Here is a 27,872-nt window from a genome sequence, read left to right on the forward strand (position 1 = left end):
TATCTCAGGTCACGCTATATCGTTTTTACCCGAGAGTTCGTTGTTGTAAGATTACATCTGCAGGCTCCTAAATGTGCTATTTTTAGGCCCAAAACAACATCAACCCACCAATTTTTGTCAGTATCGGCGAAAAGTCAAGGAATTCACTATCCGATAACAATGAGCCTGAAAACAATAAGTGAGAATGAACCACTTTGGAAGATCGAGAATAGGAACAAAACAGACATGATGACACTAAACAAACAAACACTCAAAGTAAAAAGTGGACTTTTCTGCTAAAATGGACAAAGTGATATCAGTGATTGCAATATGAAGAAGATGATGACAGATGCTACTCGTAAGGTCATTCTATTATTTTAATACATTTTATCGTGACCTTTGTGAATATTTGTTGTTGGTTTGAAACATAGACTTACTTTGTCTTTTTTATTGTACAATTTTTGGGACTCCAAACATTTCTTTTGCTTCCATTGCTTTTTAATATTGCCTGTCCTGGGGACCCAACAGTTTACAGAGGTAAAATGAGCACTGGAGAAGATTCTCTGCTCTGATGAGACCAAGGGTGAACTTTTCAGCGTTAATTCTATGCAAATATGTGTGGAGGAAAGCAGGCACTTCTCATCACCTGCCCAACAAATTGACTACAGTAAATATGGTGGTGGGAGGATAATGCTGTGGGGATGATGTTTTTGCTGCAGGGACAGACTGGTTGCAATTGAAGGAAAGATGAGTGCAGCAAAGTACAAAGATATCCTGGAAGAAAACCTCTTCCCCAGTGCTCAGGACCTCACACTGGGCGGAAGATTCACCTTTCAACAGGACAATGACCCTTATCATAGATCCCACACCTCCAAGATAATGCTGGCCACTTAGAAGTCTACTCACTTTTGTTGCCAGTGGTTTATACATTAATGGCTCATGGCTGTATTTTTAGTTATTTTGTGGGAACAATACATTTACACAATTATATAAGATGTACACTGAATGATAGAGTTCAATATCTACAGAAATGTGAAGAGTGTACTCATTTTTTGTGTTGCTGTACACGTTTGCAGATGCAGGCACACATTTGGGACTCATTACATATTTGAGGATTTTATTACTGTACACATTTGTGAATTTAGCCACGCATTTATGGATTCTTGTTACACATTTGTGACAATGGTTATGGACACGGATATTCTTTTTAAATATTTGTAGATTAAAATAAGCATTTGTAAACGCGTTTGCTACAATAATGGGCCCGTAAAAAAAACATCAGAGGCCTCTCGTACAAGCTCTGGTGCATTCATGATCATTTGAAAATAACACTTCTTAAACGTCATGCGAGTTGAGTATAGAAATATCACATTACTGGACTTATTTTCATATCTCAACATACAAAAGCAATTTAAATTCAAATGAAGGCCTGATTATCATCCTCGATTTAATTTGTAGCCCATAATAATTTTAGACTTGATGTGCGGTCTCACATTCTTTTCGAGTGCTGGTGCAAAAGGGAAGTGGTCAATGAACGTCTCACCCGATAGAGATTCTCCATCTTCCCTCGACTGGGCAAGGAATCAACCTTCGTCCTCATCCTACTCAAAGATTTCACCTATTTTATACATTCATCTCGGTATGTAAATGGCGTGACATTGTCACAATGTACACAACATTGTACATGCATGCGACTTTTTCTTTTTGTTTGGTCAATGTAATCACAACCTAGCTATGCTGTCAGTCAGCCGCAAAGTAAACTGTGCCGCATGTCTACGGATTTGGTGACATAAAATAATATTCGCATAGGTTATGAATGACACCGGCGATACAAATAACTTATTCTGTGTCATAATAAGATCCTTCGTGTCTGTTAGTATTGTCAGCTAGTTAGCATAGAAGCTAGCTAGCCAGCTAGCATTAGCAAACATCTGGCTGAGCTTCACTAAACCAGGTAAAACGAGACCTTATCACGTCTACTTAACGCACCATTTGCTTATATTACACGTTTCTAATGACAAAGGTATAAATAACGACAAATTAAATGTCATTGTGAAAGACTTCCATACGATACGTCGGTAAGAAATAGGCGGAACAAGCCCTGCAGCGTCTTCGGAGAATTAATTAGGCACACCAAATGAGATGGGATACAAGATTCGAGAGAATTGTCATATGTATAGTTGTACCACGCCATGAAATTCTTATTCTGTTTCACTGTCCCGGGCAGCAGACAACATTCCATAATTGAGCAATAAATAAATAGCAATAAACCCATAAATAGCAATAAACAACAAACTGAGACAATGGTGCTAATAATGTAGTGCAGAATATCATGTAGTGCAAAATTTTAGTGCAATATATTGTTTATGCATGCAGTAGGAAGCAAATTAGTTCATGAGAGATTTGTTGAGAATCTGGATGGCTTGTGGGTCGAAGCTGTTTGCCAGTCTGGCAGTCCTGGCCCTCAGACTCTTGTATCGTCAAGAGCTGTATCTAAAATTCTGCTCAAATTGCAGAAATGGCGAAGTTACTCACACGCTGAACTAATACTAGACAGACTAGCAAAAAAAATAAAAAATAATGGAAGGATTGAAAAGTAGAACTCGATATAACTAAGATAAAGTACTGTATACAGTAACAAAAGTGTTACCTTACAGTAACATAATAACTGTGCCTTTTTGATGTACCTCACTTTCCACCACTTTTACTTGAAATTATTTGAGAAGATGATGAGAGGCGTGAGTCGTGATTTTCAATGGTATGTTGTTCTCCAGACTACAAGAAGCGTAATCATGACGGATTCCAAATATTTCACCACCAACAAAAAAGGTGAGTTTAAGTGTTGAAAACTCCACCGTCTGCTATACATCTCCTATGTTGTAACATTTTATTTACACAATAAAAAAGGCGAGTCCATTCAAAGTTGATCCCGTTTGTGCTTTTGCAGGGGAGATTTTTGAGCTGAAGGCTGAGCTGAACAATGAAAAGAAGGAGAAACGAAAGGAGGCTGTCAAGAAAGTCATTGCAGCCATGACTGTGGGCAAGGATGTTAGGTAACATCCACTAAAACAAATAACATAATTGTAATTAGGACTCAATGGCTAGGTTCACACTACAGCATGAGGTGACCCAATTCCGATTATTTTTACCCCTCTCTGGCCTGTATTAGATCTTTTGATGGCAATTACGCAGATCTGATTTTTTTCAAATGCGACCCAGGCCATTATATGCTACTAATATGTATCCAATCTTTTGACATGCTACTTCAGTCTAAATGGACAGGTCGTATTCATCCGATTTGCACATAACAAACAAGCGGTAAACATCACAATTCTGCACTCAAAAAGGCGGCGTGGAGCTGCTTGCAAAAGCAGCTTGGAAAAAACAAAACAACAATTGCAGAACAGGCGAAGAATTTTGAAAATATTCTGAGAGAGGGAGAAAAAAGTGTGTTTTCTTTCTGTGTGTGTGTGTGTGTGTGTGAGAGTCCTCTTGCTTGCTCCTCAAGTGTGAGGGAGACATTGCTGTCACGGCACAAGTTGCTATGGCCAAATGTCCTCTGTGCAGGCGGAACAGTTTTGGGCCATGTGGCATTCTTAGACAGGTCACATACAGGTTGCATTTATTTGGACAACAATGACCTCATGAAAACATCAGATTCCACAAAAAAATCAGAATTGATCATTAAGCCCTGCAGTGTGAACCCAGGCAATGAATGTTATAGATTTATAACATTTATATGTTATAGATGATATTTAGCTAATTGGAAGTTTTGTTTTCACTTTGGTGAAGAGAACTGAATCCCAGAAAGAGGGGAAAAACAAGCAATGTTTTGAATAATGTAATTGTCGGTTGATTTTTTAATTTTTTTTGATAGGAAAAATTCTTTGTTTAAAAAAAAAGGGGGGGTGGGGGGGATAAGTAGGTTTCTAGGTCTACATTCTGACAGAGTGTATTTGCAGCTCTTTGTTTCCGGACGTGGTCAACTGCATGCAGACAGACAATCTGGAGCTAAAGAAGTTGGTGTACCTCTACTTAATGAACTACGCCAAGAGCCAGCCCGACATGGCCATCATGGCGGTCAACAGCTTCGTCAAGGCAAGCTCACCCTGTCGCTGACACTCTCCACTTGGCTGAGACACCTCCTTTTCTTACTTTTTACTTCAGTCTGCTGTTATTTTGAATTACATAATAGGAAAGGGAGAGCTTTGTTCTCAGTGTATTTCAATACAATTGTTGTTTTGTCTTTTTGTCTGGTCAAAAGTTCAGGGTTTTACTTATGGTGTTGTCCAACCAAAACGAAGATTCGAAAAACAGATGGTCTTATGACTCATATATTTGTACCATATATAACTTACAGTTGAAAATTTTCCTTATGCTCCCATCAGTTGTGGCTTAAAGTTTTTTATAGGTTAGCAAAAGGGAGGCAGACGTTTCAGGTTATGGGCAGTGGTTTTAAATTGAATATTGATAGAGTCATTGCCAACAGTAGAGGTGACTAGGCACACATTGCAACCCGATAAGACCGCCTATGGGTCCCACCTAATGATTCTCGTCCTGTGCTCCAGGACTGCGAAGACCCCAACCCCCTCATCCGGGCCCTGGCTGTCCGGACCATGGGCTGCATCCGGGTGGACAAGATTACAGAGTACCTGTGCGAGCCGCTGAGGAAATGCCTGAAGGACGAGGATCCATACGTGAGGAAGACAGCGGCGGTGTGCGTGGCAAAACTTCATGATATCAATGCCCAGATGGTAGAGGACCAGGGCTTTTTGGACTCGCTGAGGGATCTCATCGCAGACTCCAATCCCATGGTAAGTGACGAGACATTGGAAGTCAACTTAAATAAATCAAGTTTCCTCTAAAAGACAAGTGCTGCATCTATGGAATGTTTTAAGAAACAATTAATAGAGTAGGGTTATTCCACAGCAAATCAGTGAGCCATCTATCCATTTTCTATCACTGCTTACCCTCACTCGGGTCGCTGTCTTGCTGGTGCCTATCGCAGCTGTCTTCAGACAGTAAGCGGGGGACACCCTGGACCAGCCAATCGCATGGCACACAAACACAAACAACCATGCACATTCACAGTCACAGCTAAGGGAAATTTGGAGTGTCAAATTCACCTACCGTGCATGTTTTTGGAATCTGGGAGGAGACCGGTATGTCCAGAGCAGACCTACGCAAGGACAGGGAGAATATGGAAACTCCACACAGGAAGGCAACTGTGCGGCAAATCACTCACAAATCTGAAAATTTTAACCAAATCAATTTTTATGGAATTTACATTTGCCACATTGACTTGATTGATTCTTAAATTTGAGTTTAATGGTACTGATATTTCTAACGGGGAAGTAAAATGCCTTGTTTGCAGAGACCCCACCTCTTATCATGTGGCTGCCTGAAACATGTAGAGTGCTCATTTTACCTCAGGAAAGTGTTGGGTCCCCGGGACTCGCAATACAAAAAAACTATGGGTTCTGACAGAAATGTATGGAGTCCCAAAAACTGCGCAGTAAAAAGGATAAAATTAGGAGCGGGAGTCACAGTTCGATTTCGATTTTGTTGTCTCTGATTCAATTCAGAATCAATTTTCGATTCAAAATGATTAAATTCAAGCAAAAATGATTTCCACTTCAATCTATTGATGTGCAAAGAATCATCACACAACTTCAGTCTGCTGAAACATCCATATCCATAATTGGATAAGGTCGGCATGTATTTTCTTATTCACTGGTGGTACGGGGGGGTGTAGGGGGGGTACAAAACGATTCTGTTGTTATGAGTTTTCTTCAACTCATATATCTGCTCAGGCTAATGTGATTGCACAGAATTAGCAAAGAATGCTTAGAAATGCATACATTAAGGAAAATGACACTACGGGGGGTGTTAGGGCTGAGGAATCAAAATTGGAACATTGTTAAAAGCTCCAAAAAGTTGACTTCATGATATGGCCTCTTAAATAAAAACAAAAACAAAAAATGGCACTTTGTTTCCTTTTGTTGTTCTAAAATTGATTCTGAATCAAATCCTAGACCCAAAAAATTGCCATCCTCTCATTCTATCTATGACTGAGTGTTTAGGACTTTATAAGGTAATGCTGTTTTTGGCGAGTGACACGTGAGTCATCGAAGGACACAGTACCAATAGTAATTGTAAACTCAGTTGGCGGCAAGATACTGACCATCTAACCATGAACCATTCTGCATGTTTGCTTCTTTATGTCCCATAATAGGTTGTCGCCAATGCGGTTGCCGCCCTGTCTGAGATTAGCGAGTCTCACCCCAACAGTAATCTGCTGGACCTCAACCCGCAGAACATCAACAAGTTGCTGACGGCCCTTAACGAGTGCACTGAGTGGGGCCAGATTTTTATTCTGGACTGCCTGTCCAACTACAACCCCAAAGATGAGCGAGAGGCTCAAAGGTGGCTCCTTTTTTTTTTTTTTTTTTTTTTTTTTTTTAGTCCATCAAAGGGCAGCTTATTGCGAAAGCATATACAGTACATCCATTTTTATGAGTGCTTTGGGCCATTCATCAGCCATTTTTTCTTGTTTTCTGATATTCTATCCAAGATCCAGTGGATAAGGACCACCCCTATGCAAAATTAATTAAGGAATAATTACATATTCCAAACTGAATATTCAAACCTAGGACCTTAGTACTGTGAAGCAGACGTGAAACACTATCCCATCGTATACGAAGAATCCTTCATATCTTAATTTTTCCCCCTAAAATCTAGACCTTAACCATCACTAAAAAGGACAATTGCGCCACAAAGCCACCACTCAAAATGTCTCTAAAATTTTTAAAAAATAATTTTGCTTGTTTTTCATTCTTTTGTTCATTAGACAATGGCATTTTCAACATTTGAATTCAAATATTACAAATATTTTGTAAATGACTCACAACATCGGAGATACAAAGCTTGACGCGTTCCAAGATTTTGGTGACGAATGCCTCATTCCTATAGATTTGCATAATGAAAGTGGCTTTGCTTTTGAGAGTGTTTTATTTTTTAAACAGTAGAACAAACCACACAAAAGACTAATTATCTCATTTTCCCCATTTTCCAAAGCATTTGCGAGCGTGTCACCCCTCGGCTGTCCCACGCCAATTCCGCAGTGGTCCTGTCTGCCGTCAAGGTACTGATGAAATTCTTGGAGCTGCTGCCAAAAGATTCAGACTACTACAACACGTTGCTGAAGAAGCTCTCTCCACCACTCGTCACCTTGCTGTCGGGTGAGCCTGAGGTTCAGTACGTGGCTCTTAGGAACATCAATCTCATTGTCCAGAAAAGGTGTGTGGAACATATTGGTGCAGGTTAAACAACAGTGCCATTCTTTGACACTAAAATCGTGTGTTTTGAGCGCAGGCCTGAGATCTTGAAGCAGGAAATCAAAGTGTTTTTCGTCAAATACAACGACCCTATTTACGTAAAGCTGGAGAAATTGGATATCATGATTCGTTTGGCCTCTCAGGCTAACATTGCCCAGGTATTTTACATGAAACATGCTTCACAAAACCTTTTAAGTGTCAAGTGTATGTGTTTTTTTTTTTTCCTTGAAAAACCACAACTGATAGTTTTTTTCTTTGTGCTTTGCAGGTGCTGGCTGAGTTGAAGGAGTATGCCACAGAAGTGGATGTGGACTTTGTGCGCAAGGCTGTGCGTGCAATTGGCCGCTGTGCCATTAAAGTGGAGGTTTGACAAAAATCCTTATAAATGTACTAATAAATCAAAAATGTGTTATCTTCGTGTTACCTACTTGAAAATGAGACCATGCATAAATCGCAAATAACAAAATATAATGATGTGCAAAATGGTTTTCAACATATTCAATAGATATAGGTACCGTATTTTCTGCAGTATAAGGAGCACCGGATTATAAGGCGCACCCTCAATCAATGACACATTTTAAAACCTTTTTCCATATATAAGGCGCACCGGATTATAAGGCGCACCCTCAATGAATGACATGGTATTTCCTCAACTATGGTCCATAATATCATCAAAACATTCAGAGAGTCTTGATGAAAAGGATTTGCAGTCCAATGATTGTTTTCGTCATAAAGGTCTATACTCCACAATGCCAAGCAAAAGCCATTTATTAACAATGCACAGAAATGCCACCGGCTTCTCTGGGCCTGAGGTCATCTAAGATGGACTGATGCAAAGTGTTCAAGTTTTGTGTGATTGATGTCCCAACTTCATTGGAGTTGTTTTTATGTTTAAATTTTCAGTTAACTTCATAGGACTGCCTGCTGACATTGGAAGCACTCTACCTTTTGTTTTTGTTTGAATTAAAACATAGATCAATGAAATTTTGATATTTCAGTTATTTTGATCAATTTATTTCATATTGTAGAAAACTATAGGGAGGTATTTACCTGTTTAAGGACATCCTGACGTCCCTCAGACATCCCTGAACTTGTTAGAATTTTTCCATACGTAGATCTTTGTTAGATCAAAAATGTGATCCCAAATTTAAAATCTATCAAAAAGTTCTAATAATAAGGTTTTTGTAAACCCAAAAAGTAAAAATATTCAAGAATTGCCATTGCCAGTTTCATTTCTAATGTTGGCACCAGTCCTTTTTTTTCATTGGAAATGGTCATCGTCTGCAAATATTGGTTATTGAAATAAACATTATCGGCTCTGAAAAAAACTGTTATATCACTGCTATTTTCTCAAATAATGTCCTGGAGCTTCAATTTATGTTACTGCAAAAAGTACTGGGCATTTAAGTTGAATAACTTCTACTTTACTCTTGTAGTTTTTTTGTAATCGCTATCGCTATTTGGGTTAGTGGGTGTTTGCTCCCTGTGCCTCATTTACTAGTGCTACCTTCATTCAACTCCAGCATAAATGTCAGCTGTACAGACGTGTATTGTGGAAAAATCTCTCACCTTTCATAATGTTGATGATGAATTTTTGTCCCGCATTGTAAACTGTCCTAGCAATCGGCGGAGCGCTGTGTCAGCACCCTGCTAGATCTCATCCAGACCAAAGTCAACTACGTGGTCCAGGAGGCCATAGTGGTCATCAGGGACATCTTCCGCAAGTACCCAAACAAGTAAGAGTGTTTTATTTAACAACTAACCTTAACATCAATTAAGCTGTACTGTCCCACTTAAATAACTCATTCACAGTAGGCCTCGTAAAAATTGATCTTTGGCATCTACAGTCGTCAATGGCAGTGAATGAGTTAAAGTATATGTACTGTCAGCCTCCTGAAAGGCCTGCTTTGCTGACTTGTTCTAGGTACGAGAGCATCATTGCCACCTTGTGTGAGAATCTGGACTCCCTGGATGAGCCAGATGCTCGTGCCGCCATGATCTGGATCGTGGGCGAGTATGCTGAGAGGATTGACAATGCTGATGAGCTGTTGGAGAGCTTCCTTGAGGGCTTCCACGATGAGAGCACCCAGGTACACTTTTGGATTTTTAGGTATAATGTGTTGCAGGATGTCGCCATGGTTTCGGGATGAAAAGGTTGGCATTAACAATGTGTGCGTTTGACTTGCAGGTGCAGCTCACTCTGCTGACTGCCATCGTCAAGCTCTTTCTGAAGAAACCATCTGAAACTCAGGAGTTGGTGCAGCAGGTCCTCAGTCTGGCTACTCAGGTAAAAAACTACCCCAGGGGCATACTAATTTACACTTTTCTTCTTTCCCTTGCTTATATTAACTCTTTCAGTGCCTTGGACAAGAATTTTCATCATGTAAAATACTCAGGTTGTGCGCCAGTGACAAGAAGGATCCACCTTTTTTTTTTTTTTTTAAATGGATTGATGACGCTTGTGGCGAGCGCACCTCTTAAAATTAAGCCAATCAAGCATTGTTTTAATGTAGTTATGTACATACACAAACTGTTATTTTGACATCAGAAACTCATTTTCACTGTTTTAGTTCATGTTATATGGAAGGGAAAGACTGTTGGGATGTTTCAGATGCTACTAAAGAAATATTAGTGTCAAAGTCACTGTTGTGCAGGTGCAGAAAACATCTTTTCACAAAAACTCATTTTCTCCTTTTGTCCAAAATAGCTTGGTGTCACTCAAATAACCTATTTTCACACAGTGATTACTAAAGAACAGAATAAGGTAAAATCTTAATTTCTTTTTCTAGATAAAGAATGTAATCCAATCTTTTATTTGGTACCACCAATGTCTCATAGACATAGGGCTACACGATTATGGCCAAAATTATAATCAATTATTTTGGTCAATATTGAAATCATGATTAATCATCATGTTGGGACAAAAATGTCGATTTATTGCCCTTTTTTAAAAATAAGCAGTATATAAAAAATGCGTCAAGGCTTGATACATACAAATATTAATAATAAAGTAAAATGAATAAAGTAAATAATTAAAACATATTCACAAAACATAGCAAAAACCTGGCACACAGCTACACGTAACTTGCTTGCTGAGTGCAAACCAATGGAAAAAAAATCCTACTTAGAACCAAGCACATTATTAACTTTTGAGCTAATTGTAATCAATTAGCACTCAAAATGTCACTTTTGGTAATTTCAAACAGAATTTATTCCAATTTTTTGCCAGTGGGATTTTAATGGGATGTTTCGAAATGGATCTCAAATGACTGTTGGGAAACAATGCTCCCTGGTGGAAGGATGGCAAAGTGCTTGATTTGACATGTCATCAAAAAAAGTGCTTGACTTTTTAAATGTTAATGTCGCTGACGATGAGCTCAATTAATCAATAAATTTTAATAAAAATTAAAATTTGACTAATTGTGCAGCCCTACATAGACATATAATCAGGGGTGCACACATTTTTTTTCCTGGGTTACTCAAATAGTACTAGGGCGTGGTGCTTGGTGCTCACAATTTCTTTCTACTATTTCTTTCATATGATTGTCCTCCTTGCTGATTGATTGAATGAGCCCAAAAACTATTGGTGTTCCGTCTCTGTGCCATTGTCTTTGAGACAAAAAGAGCAAACCCTTTTCCTGTCAATTGGCACTGTAACGTGTGTACAAATATATATTACTGTTTGGGTCATCAATTCACTTAAAAGGTAAAATGAAGATTCAAGAGATTAATTGTCCTATACATGGTAATACTACATAATTTAAATTTAAGTTCTGTTCACTTCCCAAGCAGACTATATTACATAATTGATAATAAAGTAGGCAATAATACAAATGGATCTTGTTTTGTTTATGTAAGTCTAAAAACTTTAAATTAATCGCATGAGTTGGTAGTCCCAGCGCAAGAGCAGTTTGATGTTCCAGGGACTCCGTGTAGCTGCGGGAGCGGAGACGCATGGTGTGGGTGGGGTTGTGCAGCAGCATCATGTGGGGAAACACAGTTTGTGAAATCTGCTGGGCAAGTGGAATCTACTGCACTTTGTCTGCCACCCAGCAAGAGAGCGATTGTTTGTTGCTTCTGGATTAGCTTGGTTATTGGCCACAAGTTGCGCTACATTTATTATTTTTCATACTTGTCAAGTAAAAGAATATGCAAATATAAGCAAATGCAAATATAAATATAATATAAGTGAAGCACGCAACGTTAACGCATCAGTGATTTCTGTCTCGCATGCGGACCTGCGTACCACTTAAGTGTATGTCTGCATATAATACAATTTTCTGTTGGCCTTGAAAGATTTGTCAAAATGCTCAAAATTGGCTGGTGTTGCCTTTTCATATAACACTTGACACTGAAAGTTAAAGGCAGTCTTTAAATTTCCATCAATTGACAGCAATTGCCGTCAACAAAACGTTTAACAACGAGCAAGGTCAATGTCTATTGCTGTCAACTACATTTTGGGAATAATGGGCAGAGAAACATCTTGTCCAACTCCTCTTTGAATCATTAAGATTGGAAGAAAAAACACTAGTAGCAGATTGCATAGTTGGGTTTGTTTTAGATGCTTGACACTTGAGAACATGGCGGATCTCTCATGTGTGACTTTGCCATCCTCTGCAGGACTCCGACAACCCTGATTTGCGCGACAGGGGCTACATATACTGGCGCCTGCTGTCCACGGACCCGGTGACTGCAAAGGAGGTGGTGCTGTCGGAGAAGCCCCTCATCTCTGAGGAGACGGATCTGATTGAGCCCACTTTACTGGACGAGCTCATCTGTCACATTGGCTCTCTCGCATCTGTCTATCACAAACCGCCCAGTGCCTTTGTGGAGGGCAGCCACGGCATCCACCGCAAACACCTTCCTGTCCAGCATAGCAGGTACACATGCACTGTCTGTATAGATAACCACTGTATTGAAAATCCTGCACCTTTTTCTCATTCCTGCTTACCTCCTGACAGCATTGACACGGGCGAGAGTCCAGTGAGCAGCGGGCCGGCGGCCACAATGGACCAGCCACATGTTATCCCCAGCCAAGGTGACCTGCTGGGTGACCTTCTCAACCTGGACCTGGGTCCTCCGGTCAACGTGCCCCAGGTCTCTTCCATGCAGATGGGGGCCGTCGACCTTCTTGGTGGTGGCCTCGACAGCTTGGTGAGCTATGACCTTAGAAAGTGTCAATGGTTTCTTAAACTTGCACAACCAGTAAATGCCTCTCTTAGTGTTCCCTTTGCACACCTACTATACAGCATTGATGGTATTCACTTGTGTCACGGGACAATGTGATTATGTGAGTCCGCCATTTTATTGGGCACACATCTAAGGTCAAGAGTGTTGTGCTGTTCTGTTTACACCGATTGTTATTTTGTTATATAAAATGTGTTGCTCATCTTTGTCTAACAATATTTTTATAGAGAAAATGTATGCGGATTGTCTAGATGTCAATAGTCTTATGTGGTCAACGTTGAAACCTCAAATAATGGAATCTCCTTGAGATAACATTTGCTGGATTTCATGATAGCATCCATGTCTGTTTTGAAATAAAATCATCATTTATTTAGTTTTGCCTGAAACATGTAGAGTTTTTATTGAGTTTTTTATTTAGTTTTAGTTTAGATCTGAAAAGTGTTTTTTTTTTTTTATACGCAGTCAGTTCGGGCTCAAATCAAAACATGGATGTATTTGCGTCTTCTCTTTCACTGTGTGCTGTTGTCACTTTATGATGTTCAGCTTTTAATGGTCACTATGTTTATTTGTGTAAATCATTTGTTAAATTTTGTTAGTGGCAAAGTGTCTCACATTGTTTTTAGAACCAAGACAATGTGTTCACAGATATGGATAGCTAAAAGCATGCACTAGCCTGTTGACTGGAACAATATTATTGACCAATTATTGGTAATTATTTTCATATACTTTGGTTTACAAGTTCAACTTTTGGGCTGCAAGAAAGGAAAATGGACATTAAAGAGGGCATTAGTGGAAATTGTGATGCCTATGTTTTACAGTTAATAAGCAACCACCTTTTGTGGACAATTCAAATGTATTTTATAGTTTTTAAATACAATCTCTTTTACTGGATTTAGAAAACAAACATTATGTTTATAGGGGTGTTCTGATCTCGTGATCGGAAATTGTGGCTGATCATGTGGTTTTCAGCCGGTATCTGGGCAAAAAGATTCATTTTCTGAAAGTTTTTGGTCAAAAAGTGACCAAATAATCCAATCCATCCCTCCCTCCTTCTAGAGCCGCTTATCCTCATGAGGGTCGCAGGCCTGCTGGTGCCTATCCTCACTGACTATGGGCAGTAGGTGGGGGACACCCTAAACTGGTTGCCAGGCAATCGCAGGGCACAGAGGGACGCACAACCATTCACGTATCCAATCACACATAAGGCCAATTTATTATGTCCACTACACCTACCATGCATGTTTTTGAAGTGCGGTAGGAAGCCGGAGTGGGGGATGACCCCTTAGGAACAGACTTAAAAGTTAACATTTTGGCATAAGAGTTAGCATTCGCTGTGATTGGCTGGCCACCGGTTCAGTCTACTGCCCGTAGGTAGCTGGGATAGGCACCAGCAAGCCTGCGACCTTAGTGGGGAGAAGCGGCTATAGAAAATGGACTCTGTATTGGCAGATACTTAAAACCAGACTCAGACTCTGTGGCAAAAAAGTGTGAATGGAATGAACATTTTTCATTGGTATCAAATGCATTGATCATACTCTACTTCTGCAGATTTGAATTTTTTTTTCTTCCCAATTTTCAGTTTTTTTTTTTTTTTTTCAGAATTGATTGAAAGCTCCTCTGAATGTCTTGCGGTTGCTAAGAAAAGTCTGTCTTGTCTTTGTGTGATCTGCCTGTTTGTCATGTTTGTATTCTTTTTTGGGGGGGATTCCTCGCTTTCTCTCTCTTGTAGCTGGGGGGAGACCTGGGCGGTGGTGTTGGGGGAAGTCCAGCTGTAAGTTCGAACCTCTTGTTTGGCCGCACGTGTGCTGCATGCTCCTGCACTTAGTCTCGACTCGCCTTCCTCCATGATTTTAGCTTGAGGCTCGCTGTGGTACTGTTAACACTTGGTACGTTTTGGCCCGTGTTAACGACCTCTGTTAGTTTCTATTTGCATGGATGTCGACAGAGAACTTTTAAGTTGGCTGACACAAAATTAAAATTATTTTATGACATTTCCTGTGTACACATTCCATCAAACATCATTAATGGGCCAAAACATTCTAAGACGCACCTGCCTCTCATTTGACTTTGCTCACCTCTTCTTCTCAAAGGGGTTTGGTAACCCAGAGAACATTTGCATGCGCTTATTGTGTGAACCTTCTCAGCTTTGTAGTGCTTTTGTCACCGCCGTGTCAGTGACATGGATTTCAATTCGCTGGATTCATCCCTTCTACTGTTGTGATGATGCTTTTTCAGGTGGGCCAGAACTTCATCCCCTCGTCCGTCCCGAGCACTTTTGCGCCATCGCCCACTCCAGCGCCCCCGGCCGTCAGCAGCAGTGGCCTTAATGACTTGTTTGAGCTCTCCACGGGCATGGCCATTACATCTGGAGGCTACGTGGCCCCCAAAGCCGTGAGTTAAAAAACATTAAAATGCATCAGAGTAGAATACGATTATTCGTGGATGAATTAGTTTATTTGGGTTGGCCAATTAACTCGTTCAATACTAAAGACATTTTCATGTTTTTCAATGAGCCCAAACATTCAATCCCTAAACCTTTATTTTGTGTTAGCTTAAATGAGGGTCTGTAAATGGTCATTACTCAAAAATGCAGGAACCAATTCATGAACGTCTTCACGTACCCTTGGAGTTTGTGCACTCCCCTCAGTCACACATCAAAATGTAAGGTTCCACCGAGGTTTTCTAAGTACCATCAAGGCACTCTGGTCTTCGTGGACCTATCCGGAATTATTGCATACAACATTTACCTAAGGAGGCTCTATAACATCATTTAGCAAAAAGGTGCTTAATTTTTCAACTAAGTTGTTCTTAATTTGAAATGAACAGTCTTTTTCTGTCACAGCATTAAAAACTAAGATTTGCTGATCCACTCAGAAACCCTATTAAAAACGCGCAAACCTCCTGAAGTGTCTTCACATACTACCAGAGTTAATCTTACCCCCATTTGAGAACCGCTCGGATGAACGTTACAGTACTTGATGCTAAAAATATGAGTAGCTGCAGCCTTAAATGACTGCCTTATGACCGAATAGCGGAGTTGACCACTATATCATAAAAATGATTGAAAACTACTCTCCTGAAAGATGCCTTCAATTTTTTTCTTTTTTATTAATAGATAAGTGTTCTGTCTGTATAAGAAGTGAATTATTGCATATCTATTTGATCTAATTAATATTTCAATCCAGTTAAGTAAACCTGCTGGTCTCAACCTTGCATTTATATCTGCATTGGTCAAGAGACAATTCAATGTTCAGACTTTTTTCCCTTTTTCACTGGCATCTTTTCCAAGGTGTGGTTGCCAGCGGTTAAAGCCAAGGGACTAGAGATATCCGGAACCTTCTCGCGGCGCCAGGGCCACATGTACATGGACATGACCTTCACCAACAAGGCCCTGCAGCACATGACGGACTTTGCCATCCAGTTTAACAAGAACAGGTCAATCACGCTTCGGCTGAATGTTCACTCACATACGCACACAATGTAGATTAAGCTGTATTTGTGGTCTACTGCAGCTTTGGTATGATCCCCACCAGCCCACTCCCCATTCACACTCCGCTGATGCCCAGCCAAGGCATCGATGTCTCTTTGCCCATAAACACCATTGGGCCAGTCATGAAGATGGACCCACTTAACAATCTACAGGTAAAGGACGGCAATGTCTCTGAAAAATATATTCATATTAGGTCATTTAAATACATGCAAATACCAGCAGTGCATGCTCGCTGTTTCTGAACACGTGACCAAACCTGACCATGTGACCATGGTTCCACCGATGGACTATTTCATGCCCACAATTCATCAGCACGCATCATCCTCACACAACACAAAGCGAAACACAAAAAGTACACACCAGCCAAGAAATAATAACCAGGCAGAAAGAGAGAGGCAAAATAGCATCAAGTTTTTATGGAGGATATTGAGCATGCTCATGTCCCAGGTGAAAAACAACTTGAAGATGCTGCGAGCACTGCTCCCGCAGCTGTTTCACCCCTTGATATTCAAGATTAGAGCTCTTCTTTTTCCTCATCTGCTGAAAATGCATATCAAGAGGATGATAATGAATTTTGCATGGTCAGCAAACAAAGATTTGTTGGCAGTCTTCTTCTTTTTTTTTTTTTTTTTTTAATAACGCATGTTTTCATAATTCCATATTCCATGTTTGAACATGTACAAGGACACTCATTCTCAATCAGCCCATTATGGATGATAAAAACGAAGGTCGACCTGCACCAACCTGTATGTTTTTTTGCGTTACATCTTTTTTTCAATTTTTACATAACATGGGAAGCAATTTTACATTTTCTATTCCTATTTTCTGCATCAATACATCAAGTCATTAGGAATTTTTAAAAAAAGAATATGCCAAAGTCATCAAGTTGCATTGTCACAAAATTTAACATTCACTTGGTTTGGCAATGTTCATAGAACAGTGGGGTACAGCTTTTAACCTGCTGAGATCATGTGCAATTATTTTATGCAGTTCTCTGCTTTGTACACAGGTGGCTGTGAAGAACAACATAGATGTCTTCTATTATAGCGTTCTCATCCCTCTCAACATATTCTTTGTTGAAGATGGAAAAATGGGTTTGTTGTTATTGCCATCTCCATAACATGATTTGATCACACATTTATGCTAAAAAGGTTATATATTTATCTTCTGAAAGGGTTTAAAGTAACAATGCTGTTCTTTCAGAGCGACAGGTGTTCCTTGCCACCTGGAAAGATATTCCCAATGAAAATGAACTGCAATACCAGATAAAGGAGTGCCACCTAAATGCAGGTTGGTCCCGCAAACTTGAAATGAAACAAAAGCCTAATGAAAGCTAATATGAAAGCAACTGTACAGAAGAAACAGACATGATATGGATCCAAGCTCTGTGGTGGCCCAATGAACGTAACAAAAATAACACTTATCGACCTCTTTTTGTTTTCTCTACCACCCACATGCTTGTCATTAGGATACATCACAATCACTTTCATGTGAAGGAAATGGCGTATCAACCTTCTTATATATATTTCAAAATAGCTCCTCGCCAATGCTAGTTGTCCAGTAAGTTAGTTGAAACTTTCCAGTAGAGCTGATTCACCATCCTTTTCCTCATGTGCTGCAGCGCCCAAATGTCACATTACAGTAGTTTTCTGTGTTTAACATAGGATATATTATATGGAACCTATGAGGTCATACACAAGCCTTCCACAATGCAGTTGGTTTAGGACTTGTTCAGATTTTGCAATAATTTTACTATTAAATCGTATTAAGTTTGGAGCAGAGGTTTATCAACAATTTTACTCATTCATTCAATATTCAAGACTACATATATTGAAGAATTTAAGAAAGCAAAGCTTTACCTCACGAAGGAACACAACAGTTCAAGCACAACTTTTGACTTCAAAGGTTCCAATAAAGTGCCATAGATGCATTTACATTTGTTTTTACGGTACCGGGTAACTGTAAAATTCCACTCTTGCAGACACAGTGTCTAGCAAGCTGCAGAACAACAACATTTACACCATCGCCAAGCGGAATGTGGAGGGTCAGGACATGCTCTACCAGTCCCTCAAACTCACCAATGGCATATGGATACTGGCCGAGCTGCGTATTCAGCCAGGGAACCCCAACTACACGGTACAGTAGCTCAAAAGCAGTGGATATAAAAAGTCTACACACCCCTGATCAAATGCCAGTTTCTTTAGGTTTTGTGCTAACGCTTGATAGGTGTTCTCGTCTTGCACAGCACATAGTATAAATATATGAAAATGGCAGATTTTTGTTACATAAACAGAACAGCCCGTGCTTGTCTTAAATTCCTGCAGCATGAACAGGGGTATGTAAACTTTATAGCAGGGGTCCCTAACCTTTTCATCACTACGGACCGGTCAACGCTTTAAATTTTATCGTGGAACCGGAAATATAAAGGGCGCATAATTTTTATTGTAAAAGAAAATACACCAACCACAGGCTGCCAGTGTCTGTCTTCAATATCAACAATCGCTATAACTCGGGTTACTTGGGTAAATCCCATAAGCAAGAATTATAAATCTTACAAAAATGTACACAAATTACATTGATTATAAATCATATTACTTAATTAAAAATACTGTTCATTTCAATACAAAATGTTAATTAGATACAAATGAGTTCTTACCAATGCAAATCCTTTGCAGATGCTAACATTTACCAAAGGGAAATACCTGGCACAATGAAAATGCTAACAAGCTAAATGCATACAAGCCAGCACTTTATAACATGCTGAAGATATTTACCATTGCCCACGACGTTATCCACAGTCACCAGTTGTTGAATCAACAAACTACTGTAATTCTGGGCATATTATGTAATTTGGGAGTATTATCATGACAACATTCTTACAAAAAAAAAATCAAAGAGACAGAAAATCGTGTGTCTCACCGACGGTGACTGCTCTCAATAAAAGCCGCACCATCCTTCCTCACTACAAAATGTAATATCAACAATGGCCAGAGGTGATGCCAAAAAAATAGATCAAGCCAAACAGCACAAATGCTTGAACTGTTAATAAACTAAATCACTTTCACACGCAGCCCATGCGGACCGATACCAGGCTGCGGACCGGTGGTTGGGGACCTCTACGTTATAGCATATATACATAGCATTAAAAAAATAACAGCTAACGCCTCATGTCCTGTTTGTTCTCGCAGCTGTCCCTCAAGTGCCGAGCCCCTGAGGTGTCTCAGTATGTGTACCAGACATACGACGCTGTGCTGAAGAACTGAATGGCTGGCTTCGCCCCAGCATCCAGCTGCAGTGTTACATTCCTGCTTCAAAATGTAGATTTCCTCTCGGTAGATGACAAATAGGTAAATGTTATAGTTAAGGCAAATGTGTTGTCATTGTGATCACAGTTCCAACATACTATACAGAATATTAGCTTCTTTTCCAATAAGTGGAAAAAAATATTTTGGCAGTTTGACTTTGAAAATGTGTCAATCAGTCCATCCTTGAATGTCTTAATGTTGTGACATCAAAGTAAAATTGTTCTCAATAGAGAAACTCCCTGCACACAAGAAGCTTGCCCCTTTATACTAGCTGTAAAAATCAGTTTTAAACACATTAGACTTGGTACCACTCCATTTTTCACCTCAGATGTCTTGTCTTTTTTTTTGTTTATTAGTTAGCATTCCATTTGTTTTAATGACCAAATTATTCCAGCACTATTAAAAGCGAAATGAATGGACCTTTTCCAATATAGTATTGTACAATATAATTGTAGAGTAACAATACCAGTGTAGTTACTTACTTGCTGGCCAGTTTTCCAACTGTCCCTTTGTTGCATGCATGTAGTCCGCTTCGGGGGGGGAAAAAAAAATATCAAAAATGCTATTTATTGTTCATCTACCTCCTTTTAGGCTAACCTTTTTCTTGCAATGTTTTCCATTTGAATCTTCATTTTCCTCTTCCATTGTCAAACCACTTTGAACCTCTTGCACCTCAGTTAAATCAAACTTTCAGGACCAAGCATTCACTTGTGAAATGCCAATTCTTTGTTGCTCTGTTATGACTATAATTAGAGTTAATGTTAGCCTCTATTGTTGGCGCTTTAGGTGTAAACGACAAAGGGCCTAGTGATGTCGATCGTATTGCTATACTGTAAACAAACCACCATGGCATTATCCTTTATGATAATACAATTAAGCCATCTTCAAATAGAAAAGGCTGTGAGTGTATCATTCGTGTTGGTGGAATGTTAAAAAAACAAAAAAACTTTTATCCCTTGTCGTGGGAAGGTTTCTATGATTTGTATGCATATTTAGCAATAGACCTGTAAATGTGCAAAGCTGTAGTCAGCAATGATCGGAAGTTGGAAAGTTAATTCACACACTTTTTTGGATGTAACGCATATGTTTTGTTTTTCCACCACATCTGATATCAATAAAGTGTAACCACCATGCATTTCTCTGGTCAGTAAAAGTTAAGTTATTTTTTTAATGTAGAAAAACAACAAAGAAGGTTTAGTTCATTTTCCGATGGTGAATGGATGAGAATCCTCACTGTTCCATTTTCTTTTTTGTTTTTAAAACTGTGGGGATCTCGTTCATCCTGGCAATCTGAAGCAAAGATAAATTACAGGGGTGAATTCACAGAAACTTTAAAGTGTCAGTGCATGCTTTACTGCTATGATGAATCTCCTATAAAAAAAAAAAAAAAAGTTTTACCATGACATTATCTGAGCCACGGGTGACCCCGCAGCTCATTGAGGGTGGGCCGTTCTTCAGGGGCGGGGGTCAGACTCTTCTGCAGGAAATCCCGACAATCTTGGTCCAATTAATGTGAAGAGAACGATTAAGCAATTGTAATTTTATAAAGCACTCATCCATCCTGGCTGAGCAGGAGTATAATCCAACTCAGGTTTACAGACAAATCAACCAGTCACATTTAAAAACCCACTTGAAAGGACAATTTTGATTTAGGGGGAGGCCGGAGCCCAGATTTGAACTCTCAACCTCAAAACTTTGAGACAGATGTGCAAACCACTTGTTCACCAAGCCACTTTAAGGTGTATTTTTCAAGATATACAAATTGCTTCACAGCAGTGCCCCATTTTTCTCATCTGCAAAAATTACTTTTGAGCGCTAAGTTAACACTATCTAAAATTTTGATTGTTTTTTTGTTTGTTTAAATAATTTCTGTATTTTTTTAATCTTTTCTATATTATTTCAATTTGTGTTATTATTAGTCACCCTTTTTAAAAAACACTTTCTATTTTTCTTTTTTGTTTTTATAAATATCAGGCAGTTTACATCTTCCAGTTAACTTACTGCCAGCCCAGTGAAATTGGAAATTTGACATCTTTAACTGTCAATGGCAGGGAATGAGTTAAATCGATTTTGTATTTTACTGGTTGATTGTTTTTGTCTTTCTAGATTTGTTTTTTTAATTAACTCATTCGATGCCAGGGAGGTATTTTCACGTTTATTCACGTTTTTGACATTCAATCCCAGATACTTAAGTATCCGGAAAATATTGTCCTTAATGTACTTAAGTATGGATTTAATACTTACAGTAAGTATCTGGGCTTAAATGTACGGATTAAAAAAAAAAAAAAAAAAGTGAAAGTACGTCTCTGGCATTGAATGAGTTAAAATGGGATCCTCATTTTATTAAAAACATTTTCGGACTTCTGCGTCCTAGTTTGGTATGTGATATCAAAGTAAATTTGCGTCAATCCATGGAGTCATATATTCGCAGGTCAAAGGAAAAAAAACAAATATGCGTTTTATTTTTTCTTTCTTTTTTTTTTCTCTCCCTCCAATCACTGCCCGTTTTGCTGAAAAATGTATATAGATTGTCAACGATTTTGGAAGAGTTTGGGGCTAGAGTGGGAGGCATTCCTTTGTAATTCACTCATTAGATGTGTTTCTTACCATTTGAAATATTGTTGCTGATTTTGACCTCCTGTTTAAGGAACCCCTCAGTTTGAAATTCCACATCGTTATGGAGCATTTCAAAGAGTACTGTCCCGATCTGCCACGCAGTGGTGGGGCCCGCCCGGTACCACTGATGGCGGAGCCACTCGGGGGGCTCCAAAGAAGGAGTTCCTGGAACGCCCAGTGTACAATCAAGAAAAAGGCTCTGACAGGTAGAAGTCTTAAGTCTTACCAAAAAACAGTCGGTAGAGAGATTTTTTCTTGGTGAAGCAGCTGAGTCCAAAGTCAATGATGCGTACATGAAGGCCGTTGGGGGTGCTCTCAATCAGGATGTTTTCGGTCTTGATGTCACGGTGGAAGATGTGCTTCTCCTGAAGTTTTTGAGCCACATCCAGCAACTGTTTGAGTATGACCTGTAAAATAAACACCAGAGCATTTTTGACAGACTGATCATCCTGTATGGTTGTTTTAATCTTAGCAGCCATTTTTCTGCCCATCCACCTTTTGATCAGTCTGAGTGCAGTCAGTATAGCTACTGTATATGTATTGACCAAAGGACAGTCTACATATAAACCAATCTTTGTCTTTGGATTAGTCTTTTGGTAATTCTGTTTTATAGTACATATTGATCAACACTGCAAAAAGTCAATTTTAAGACAGTAAAAAAGGCATATAATATGAGATATATTCAATTTTTTTTTTGTCTAAAAAGGAAAAATATCTTGTGCAGCAAAAAAGTCTTAAGAAAAAAATTCTTTTTCCAAAGTAATTTAAGGCATTTTCTCATTAAGATTGCTGAAAACATTCCTATTTTTCCTCAAGATAAAAAGGTGATTTTGAATTATCTTCAGCTTATTGCAAGGTCATTTTTCTTCATTTAGGAAATAATAGCAAAAACAAAATCTTGAAGGAATTTACAAATAAGCATTGTTTTAAACATTTTCAGCAAGACACCTATGTTTTCCTGTAAATTTTAAGTTAAATTACCAGTACGTATTGGAATTTATTGATTATTTAATGATGTTGCTATTTAATGATTGTTTTAATGACAATTTTACACAGGTTTAATTTTAACGTCATTAGAAAATATTGGTTACACTACTACTTTTACACTACATTAGACAACTTTTTTAAATCTAGCCCCAAACGAGGAAAAAACATGCTCGATTTATCGAGACAAGTTTTATTTTTACAGATAAATACTGTGTACAGTGTAAATTTGAGTACTAGAGTGGAAAAGTGCTTTGTAAATGCATGTCCATTTAAAATAATTATTTCAAGTTTGACCTTACATAGAGTGCTAATTGCTTAAATTTAACTTGCAACATGCTTAAAAAAAGGCTTGAATTAGGTTTTCTTGGTAAGAAAATAATTCTTAGCCAACTGGCATTTTTTTTTTCAATGGACCAACTAGAGATGGGGACTTGACTCAGACCTGATTAAGTCGCCTATTGTTTTGAGACATGCAAATCAATCTACTCGAGAGTTCACATGTTCTCCCCGAGCCCGCCTGGGTTTTCTTCGGGCACTCTGGCTTCCTCCCGCAGTCAAAAACATGTATGGCAGGTGTATAGGACATACTAAACTATCCTTAGGTGTGATTGGGTGCGTGAATGGATATTTGTCTCTGTGTGCCCTGCAGTTGGCTGGCAAGCAGTTCAGGCTGTTCAGATGGGATAGTCACCAGCAAGCCTGTGACCCTTGTGTGGATAAGCGGCTGTAGAAAATGGATAGATGGATGTTTTGAAGGTTACTCGACTTGATGAAAAAAATTACTGCCTCGCCTCAAGTAATAATAAAAGAACGGGGGCCGTCAAAAAAAAAAAGACAGCGTTGAAGTCTGCTTCATGTTTCAGCTGTGACATGGTCAACAAAACAACAAAATACTGTAAAAGTATTCTAACAGTTTTTAAGAAATTACAAAAAACTCAGACTTGGGCTCAGGGACATCAGACTTGACTTGGACATGGCCTTTGAGACATGTGCCCATCTCTGGGAACAACAGTCAATATGTATGACCACACATCTATTATTTTGGAGACTTTGTAGGTCAGTCTATCTCTATGTCTGTCCTTTGTCTACCAGTTGATCCACCGCCATGCATCTGCTGTATACTGGATTTACATTCGTCTTTAGTTCGATCAATTTAACTCATTGTCAGGGACGTATTTTCATTTTTTTTTAAGTCTTTCAATGCCATGGATGAGAATTCTAATCTTTCAAAATAATAATTATAATAAATAAATGTTTGCACATTTTATGGAGGGTCGCTGATACCCTTGACTAATGCTCACCTAATATAAGCCAATTGAGCACTGCAGTGATAACTGTGACCATTAGATGGCAGTATTTCCACACTTACAGCACTATTACCTGCATGCAATTCAAAGTAAGGGACTGACATCAATCTTTCATATGATAATACCCATATTTACATTGTAGACATAGCACACATTATTCCGTCGGCCTTGAAAGATGAGTGAAAATGCTAAATACGCTGGCACTCGAGAGGTTTCCCTTTCCGATAACGCTTGGCATTAAAGGAGTTACTGTAAGTCCAGACATACTTAAGAATTGATTTAATACTTAACTGGGATCTAATGTGTGGAATCTTAAAAAAATGTGGAAATATTGTACGTCCCTGGCATTGAATGAGTTAATTTGCTTCCCCAATTCCTTTTTCCTTCTGTCCCATCTTGTCTTTCTGTCCACCCATTTGAATCATTATTCAAAATAGTCGATGACTGTGGTCAAAGGCAGAAATTAGCATAGATCCCCCACTAGCATACCTTAGCCTCACTCTCGTCAAGACACCCTCCTTTCTTGCTAATGTATTCTTTGAGGTCCTCAGCAGGAACAGGCCTCTCCATGACAAGAATGAGCTTCTGGCCCAGGTCATACCAGTCAAGCAGGGTGACGTAAGGTGAGCGCCCCTTGGGCAAGTCTTTTGCCAGTTTCTTCATAACTGCCACTTCAGAGGACATGTTGATCCTGTCCTTATGTTTCTAGAACATCAGATGCCAGGAGAGCAACTGCATTAAGTCATGTAATCACTTCATAAAGTTGTCCCTCTGTTACCTGTAGACTTATGTTATTGTCTTTTGGGATGTGCTTGATGGCCACCTACAAAGTAAAAACTTAGGTCAACACAGGCTGAATGTACTACCTAGGGCTGTTGTGAACAGCATGATTTGCACATGTAACGTATATGTAATACTCACTGGGAAATTATCCACTTTTCGGTAGCCGGCAAACACCGATCCACAGCCTCCCTCGGCCAGCAGTCTCTCTTGCATGTATTTGACTTCCAGTTGAGCTAAACAGAAACGCAAAGAGATATTGGGCACCTCACATAATGAAGAGTGTATGGTATGGATTTGTGAACTTGGCTAATACGGTATTTCTAAGAATGTTTGTATCTTCCTAAGATGGCAAGTCTTTTTTGTTTAAGATCTCCTGAGGGATGACTGTTGGCTTGTGCCGGTGATGGTATCGGTTATTTTGTTCCCAACGGGGTTTGTTCAAGGTTGCAAACGTTTTTCAAGAGCAGTACAGGTGAAAATTCACAACCATGGACTAACCCCGATGAGATAAAAGTAGCCCTACCTTCACCGACATTCGCCAACGATCGTCCCTAGGGGCTTCCTGTTCGTCTGCTCATATTTAGTCCGTCCCGCCTCTTTTCATCATCTTCTCAAAATGTTTGCGAACCACTGTAATCGAGACTGCATTTTTGTATGTCTTCTGAATTGTCTCTCAAAATGTTTATCCGTCTTATCTGTACATTTGATTCATTTTCCCATCTTTCTGTTGTCTTATCTCTTGGTTCGTGTCATTTTTCATTAATGTTTTCATTCATACATCTGTTTCTGTCCGTTTATCCATCTTATATACCCATCAGTCTCTTTCCTATTCACCCAGCTGTCAGTCCAGGGTTAGTCTTAGGATTTATTGGATTGTATCTTTAAAAAAAGCACAAACCCCAACAAACTCCTGAGACATCATTGTCAATGGGCTTAATCTTCTTCTGTTGGACACTTGGTCTATCCTCCGCAAAGAAGCCAAGCGGTTCTGCATCCATTTGAGAACTTTGCAGGTTTGCTACAAGATAACCAGACTGTTATTCCCCGTTAAATTGTCATGTAGGGATAGTTTTGAAAGAATATGCTTGGTAAAAGATACAGTACGTTGGAACAGCTGCACTCACAATTGTCAGCGAAGTTGCAGGACGACTCCTTTTCCTTAGTAAGATCACAAGCTTTCTTTTTCTTCCTGGCTGGAGTCTTGGCGTCCTCCTCCACTTTCCTCTTTGCTCTCGTGACTTGGGCATCGGTCTCAGGGCTGCGAGAAGATTCGCAGAGGAACACCTGGCCAGCCGTAGGACAGCAAGTCTTGTTGGGGCTGGACTTCATTTTTATGCCACTGCTTCTGTGGTCTGGCTTTGGGGCCTGCCGGCTTTGCCGTGTATTGCAATGAGTTGGTGCTTTGGATACAATGTTCAGTTCAGTCGGGATTTTTCTCGTCTATTCATGCATCATAATAATGTTTTAATGAACACCAGCAAAAGTATGTACTGTATCTATATCTACCATGCGGAGATAATCTTTTATATTCTAGTTGTGTTTTGCTTTCGTAACATTCAGCCCTATTTACTTTGTGACCCAATGAAAAATATATTGATATTCTGTGCTGAATATATTTCTAACTATAGATTACACTGATTACCATGTATTGTTGGCGTTTGCTGATCAATTTCACTTCTCTGGCACGGCACGGTTTTTTTGTGTGTGTACAAGTATCGTGGGCTATGGCAGTTCTCAAAGTGAGTTCAATCAATTCAATATATTTCTAAAAATGTAATTTGAAATTTGTCAATTCGTTTTGTGTCGACAACTGCAGGCCAGCAAAGCCAATGTGGTATATTAATTTACGGTTTGTTGTATAAGGAGGCGTGCAATTTGCATTTTTTTATTTTCTGAACCTCGGTGGAACTGAAATGTACAAATATACTTGTTGTCAAATTAAATCTGTTGGTGAATAAAAAGGGCACTTATGTTTGGCTTAAATTTTTTTTTTGGTCTCGTTTTGTTTCTGCAAACCTTTGCAATGGGAAGTCCTTGGAAAATTTGCTTTCCTAAAAAGGGCCCTGACTCCAAAAAGTTTGAGAACCCCTGATCTATGGGACATAGTTCCAGTGGTATTTCTTGGTGAGAGAATTGAAACCCAGTGGTATAAATAGGTACATATTCCCGCGTGTGTGTGTGTGTGTGTGTGTGTGTGTGTTCGTGTTTGGCAACAAAGTAATCTCCACTTCTATGACACTGTTTGTACGAGTATCAAATTCTATGGTAATCTATGGAAGTGGCCATTTTTAAACTCTTTCTATGTAACCTAGCCTCTCAAACAAATAATATATGCCATAAATTGGTTTTTTTTTTTTTTTTTTTTTTTTCAGAAAAAATGATGGTGAAAGTGTTAAATGTTCTTCCATTAGAGGGCAGAGAATAGGACCTACATAAAGTTTATTCCCATTTACACTCTCACATTAGTATCAGGGTGAGTTTATTAAGAACAGTTACTCACCGTTTGTCATTAGCTTCCTCGATTTTGTAAATGTAAGGCATTTTTCGTTACCACAATTCATCTCTTTAGGTGGGCCAACAGTGGTAAAAACGAATAGACTAACAAATGCATGTTTTTTTAATAAGCATAATGTAAAGATAAAGGTCACCATTATTTTGGGGGTGGGTGGGGCTTGTGTGATGGGTTGACTTGCAGCACGCCCCCGACCCCCTCACCCTTGACATGTGCGTCGCTCGTAGATGCGCATCTGGCGTCCCGCGTGAGCACGTGCATGCTTTAGTTGAGTGACTTGTGTGCGCATTGGGCTCTTTGGAGTTGAGCTCCAGGTGCGGTTTGCACACCTTTCGAACGCCAGCCTCGCAAAGGCGCTGTTCGCCCTAC

At 39.3% G+C, this 27,872-nt stretch overlaps 2 protein-coding genes across 5 annotated transcripts; one reads left to right on the forward strand and one right to left on the reverse strand.

The window, feature by feature from the left end:
* Positions 1-1,496: 1,496 nt before the first annotated feature.
* ap2b1 (adaptor related protein complex 2 subunit beta 1) lies at positions 1,497-20,433 on the forward strand. Of its 2 annotated transcripts, XM_088440115.1 has the most exons (22): positions 1,497-1,618; positions 2,754-2,808; positions 2,927-3,032; positions 3,942-4,077; positions 4,548-4,793; positions 6,215-6,405; positions 7,057-7,278; positions 7,354-7,474; positions 7,585-7,680; positions 8,937-9,052; positions 9,241-9,406; positions 9,505-9,603; positions 11,937-12,196; positions 12,278-12,470; positions 14,233-14,274; positions 14,739-14,894; positions 15,793-15,938; positions 16,016-16,145; positions 17,003-17,087; positions 17,197-17,283; positions 17,975-18,129; positions 19,182-20,433. In XM_088440115.1, exons 2-22 carry the CDS (start codon positions 2,772-2,774, stop codon positions 19,254-19,256), a joined length of 2,865 nt encoding a protein of 954 aa, XP_088296241.1. In that variant the 5' UTR covers positions 1,497-1,618; positions 2,754-2,771; the 3' UTR covers positions 19,257-20,433. The 2 variants fall into 2 exon arrangements, with proteins under 2 accessions (XP_088296241.1, XP_088296242.1); XM_088440116.1 differs by lacking the exon at positions 14,233-14,274.
* A 12-nt stretch (positions 20,434-20,445) lies between these two features.
* Positions 20,446-27,791, reverse strand: LOC148409086 (serine/threonine-protein kinase pim-2-like). Of its 3 annotated transcripts, none has more exons than XM_088440118.1 (10): positions 27,640-27,791; positions 26,116-26,391; positions 25,890-26,009; positions 25,130-25,224; positions 24,987-25,031; positions 24,698-24,913; positions 22,141-22,321; positions 21,906-22,079; positions 20,697-20,795; positions 20,446-20,588 (listed from the first exon to the last, which is right to left on the reverse strand). In XM_088440118.1, exons 1-9 carry the CDS (start codon positions 27,713-27,715, stop codon positions 20,704-20,706), a joined length of 1,275 nt encoding a protein of 424 aa, XP_088296244.1. In that variant the 5' UTR covers positions 27,716-27,791; the 3' UTR covers positions 20,446-20,588; positions 20,697-20,703. The 3 variants fall into 3 exon arrangements, with proteins under 3 accessions (XP_088296244.1, XP_088296243.1, XP_088296245.1); XM_088440117.1 differs by having other exon boundaries at positions 27,492-27,719; XM_088440119.1 differs by lacking the exon at positions 27,640-27,791 and having other exon boundaries at positions 26,116-27,139.
* Between the last annotated feature and the right edge of the window lie 81 nt (positions 27,792-27,872).

This window comes from Hippichthys cyanospilos, chromosome 18 (assembly GCF_059441005.1).
Source record: "Hippichthys cyanospilos isolate Australia breed blue-spotted pipefish chromosome 18, RoL_Hcya_1.0, whole genome shotgun sequence".
Taxonomy (NCBI): domain Eukaryota; kingdom Metazoa; phylum Chordata; class Actinopteri; order Syngnathiformes; family Syngnathidae; genus Hippichthys; species Hippichthys cyanospilos.